This window comes from Bison bison, unplaced genomic scaffold (genome assembly GCF_000754665.1).
Source record: "Bison bison bison isolate TAMUID 2011002044 unplaced genomic scaffold, Bison_UMD1.0 scf7180017864291, whole genome shotgun sequence".
Taxonomy (NCBI): domain Eukaryota; kingdom Metazoa; phylum Chordata; class Mammalia; order Artiodactyla; family Bovidae; genus Bison; species Bison bison.
In genome coordinates this window covers 548076-551884 of record NW_011494863.1, presented here as the reverse complement: position 1 = coordinate 551884, position 3809 = coordinate 548076, and the positions used below count along the sequence as shown (strand labels likewise).

Genomic DNA, 3809 nt, shown 5'->3' with positions numbered 1-3809 from the left:
TTGGACAGGCCCTGCCCACCCACCACACCCCTCCCCTCCCGCAACTAACGCTCCCCCCAGCTTCGTCCCCTGGGTCTAGCACCAACCCCTGGCTCACTGGCAGGTGGGCAGCCGGCGCGTGGTGCAGTATGGTGCGGGCATCATGCTAATTCTGGGCACCATTGGCAAGTTCACGGCTCTCTTCGCCTCACTCCCTGACCCCATTCTAGGGGGGATGTTCTGCACCCTTTTTGGTGAGTGTTGCGCGTGCTTTTGAAGACGCAGCGTGGTCGCAATGAGTGGAGCCCACTCAGCGGGCTAGGAGCCTCTAGCGGTTCTCTTGTGCCCTCAGGCATGATTACAGCTGTGGGGCTGTCTAACCTGCAGTTCGTGGACATGAACTCCTCCCGCAACCTCTTTGTGCTTGGATTTTCCATGTTCTTCGGTCTCACGCTGCCCAATTACCTGGACTCCAACCCGGACGTCATTAACACAGGTATTCCCAAGAGTCTACCCATCTCAAGGTGGGGGAGGTATGGTGGGCTTGACTCTGAGCATAGCCTCTTCCCTCAAAGGCTCCACACAGCCAGAGCCATAAATCCTCCCCAACTCTGGATGTTAGTCAGCAGCCAAGTGGCTAACCAATAACTGTCCTTTACTAAGACATTTTCTGTGTCTTAACTTTACATGTGCTCTTTTAGTTTTCACAACAGCTCCATGGGACAGATACTATCTTCATTACAGATGAGAGGGGTTAAATGATTTGTTGCAGGACAAGCAGCAACCAGCAAACTGGGATTTGAATCCAAGGATGGGAAAGGCAGAGGGTATAATCCTGAATGTCCGGATTTTGTACTGTCCCATCTCCACACCTGCTCAAGGAAGTCAGCAGGCTGCGCAAGTGGGGAGCGTCTCTGAGATCTATTCTCTGGATGAGGCCGTCACGTTCACTGGCCTTTGGCCTGTTCCACAGGCGTTCCTGAGGTGGACCAGATTTTGACTGTGCTGCTGACCACGGAGATGTTCGTGGGTGGGTGCCTCGCTTTCATACTGGACAACACAGTGCCAGGTATGGGTCAGCCCTGGGAGGGGAACAGAGAACCATGGTGGACTCATAGGCAGTCCACCAGATGTCTCCGGAGCCGTGGCCAGGTCAGATGCAATGCAGGCTCTGCAGGGAGAAGCAGGAACAGATGGGCTGGAGGGAGAGACCACTGGCCTCATAGAGGCCAAGTTTCCTCTTGGTCTTGAAGAGGATGTGGCTAGGAGAGTCATTCCTGGGCCCCATGAATTGTTTCCTTGCCATTTCTTGGTTGCCACTGGATTGAGGGGTGCCTTTGTTTTCTTAGGATAGGACAGGTGGGAATGTAGCATTAGTATGTTGGCAAAACCCACTCCAGATATGCCAGTGATCTGTCATGCTGGCTACCAGGAGAGCTCCTAACATTTCTCTTTGGTATCAGGGCTTTTTACAGGGGTCATGGAGGATACTTTGTGGGGTCCCTGAGAATCCTCCTAGCCCATGTTTATGTGCCCCCAAAATATAAAAACTAAATGTCACCAGGTATTCTGACTAGTAATGAGACTTGTTAGCATTTACCAAATATTTACGGGTCAGGAAGGGAGCTAAATGTCTCATTTTATCCTCAAAAACTATCCTGTGAGACAGACTATCAATGCCATTTTATGTGAGGAAAAAGAATCAGGGGTTAGGTGACTCACTGAAGGTTTTAAACACTGCAAATTTGGGATTTAAATAAAGTCTATCCAATGCAGTTAGTTCACAGTCTGTGTCCCAGCCACTCTACCACTTTGCTGGAGAGTTCCAGGGGAAGTGTAAGATCAAGGAAAGCTCAGTGGGGACAGAGGCCAGATTGCATTAGTCTACGGAGATAAGAGATTGGAAAAACAAGATGATAGCTCTCCATCTGCTGTCACTTAACAGCCTAAATATAGCTGCCTCCACTTGCTTTCCCCTCTCTGAAGACACAAGTGTCTACTCAGAGCACAGGAATCAGGGGCTGGCTGTGCACAGCTGGTGGGTTAGAGTTTACATAGGGAAGGGGCAGGGCTCCCTGGTACTTTCAGGGATTTTAGATAGCATCAGATGAGGGAGCTCCTGGTAGAAGCTATCCAGTGAATAGATGGATTTTGGTACCTGATTATGGTACCCCGCCCTCCCTAAACATATCACCTAAAGGAAGCTGAGGTGAGACCTGAAGCTCATCCTGTGGATATGAAGACAAGGAAGTGGCAACCTTGATGCCTAGGGAATCCAGAGAGATGGAGGGCATCTGGGTAGGCAGCTGTACAGAAGGGTTTGTGATTTGGGCAGCTGGATTAAGCTACCCAGATGTTAACAGCCTCAGAGTGCCAGAGTTCCTCACATCCCTCTCCTTCAACCCAAATGCCCATCATTAATCCATCCCTGCTGATCATTATATGTATTATGCTGCATAGTAGGTAACAGTCCTTCAATATGTATTGATGAGGAATCTGAAGCTCACAGTGGTTAAATCATTTGCCTAAGGTCACACAACCTGGACTCAAACCCAGGTCTGGCTGGCCCAGAATGCAGTCAATAACGGAGTCATACAGCTTTATTCCGTGGGACGGGTACACTGTGGGCACAGGCCACTTTATATTTGCTCTTTCCCCTTTACCCACAAACCAACTTTAGAGGGGCAAAAAGTTTAGTTCAGCAAGTGCTCCTGAAGCCTGCCAGTATGGCCCTGAGTCAGACACATAAGGGCAAAAAGTCATCCAACAAAATAGAAAGTGAAAACCGAGTTGAAAGCAATTTACAGCAGTAAGTTTTCATACAAAGATGGGCTCGATAAAGGACAGAAATGGTATGGACCTAACAGAAGCAGAAGATATTAAGAAGAGGTGGCAAGAATACACAGAAGAACTGTATAAAAAAGATCTTCACGACCCAGATAATCACGATGGTGTGATCACTGACCTAGAGCCAGACATCCTGGAATGTGAAATCAAGTGGGCCTTAGAAAGAATCACTACCAACAAAGCTAGTGGAGGTGATGGAATTCCAGTGGAGCTATTTCAAATCCTGAAAGATGATGCTGGGAAATTGCTGCACTCAATATGCCAGCACATTTGGAAAACTCAGCAGTGGCCACAGGACTGGAAAAGATCAGTTTTCATTCCAATCCCAAAGAAAGGCAATGCCAAAGAATGCTCAAACTACTGCACAATTGCATCTCACACGCTAGTAAAGTAATGCTCAAAATTCCCCAAGCCAGGCTTCAACAATATGTGAACCGTGAACTTCCTGATGTTCAAGCTGGTTTTAGAAAAGGCAGAGGAACCAGAGATCAAATTGCCAACATCCGCTGGATCATGGAAAAAGCAAGAGTTCCAGAAAAACATCTATTTCTGCTTTATTGACTATGCCGAAGCCTTTGACTGTGTGGATCACAATAAACTGTGGAAAATTCTGAAAGACATGGGAATACCAGACCACCTGACCTGCCTCTTGAGAAATCTGTATGCAGGTCAGGAAGCAACAGTTAGAACTGGACATGGAACAACAGACTGGTTCCAAATAGGAAAAGGAGTACGTCAAGGCTATATATTGTCACCCTGTTTATTTAACTTATATGCAGAGTACATCATGAGAAACACTGGACTGGAAGAAACACAAGCTGGAATCAAGATTGCTGGAAGAAATATCAATAACCTCAGATATGCAGATGACACCACCCTTATGGCAGAAAGTGAAGAGGAACTAAAAAGCCTCTTGATGAAAGTGAAAGTGGAATCATATATGAAACGAGTCGCCAGTACAGATTCGATGCACGATACTGGAT

The 3809-nt window shown here is 47.5% G+C and overlaps 1 protein-coding gene across 3 annotated transcripts in view; it reads left to right on the top strand.

The window, feature by feature from the left end:
- SLC23A1 (solute carrier family 23 (ascorbic acid transporter), member 1) overlaps positions 1–3809 on the top strand; it is an 18064-nt gene that overhangs the window by 7826 nt on the left and 6429 nt on the right. For all 3 annotated transcript variants that reach the window (XM_010850319.1, XM_010850320.1, XM_010850318.1), the window contains 3 exons: positions 104–233; positions 332–475; positions 953–1048. In XM_010850319.1, coding sequence (XP_010848621.1) covers positions 104–233; positions 332–475; positions 953–1048 — 370 coding nt within the window. The remainder of the gene's footprint in view (positions 1–103; positions 234–331; positions 476–952; positions 1049–3809) is intronic.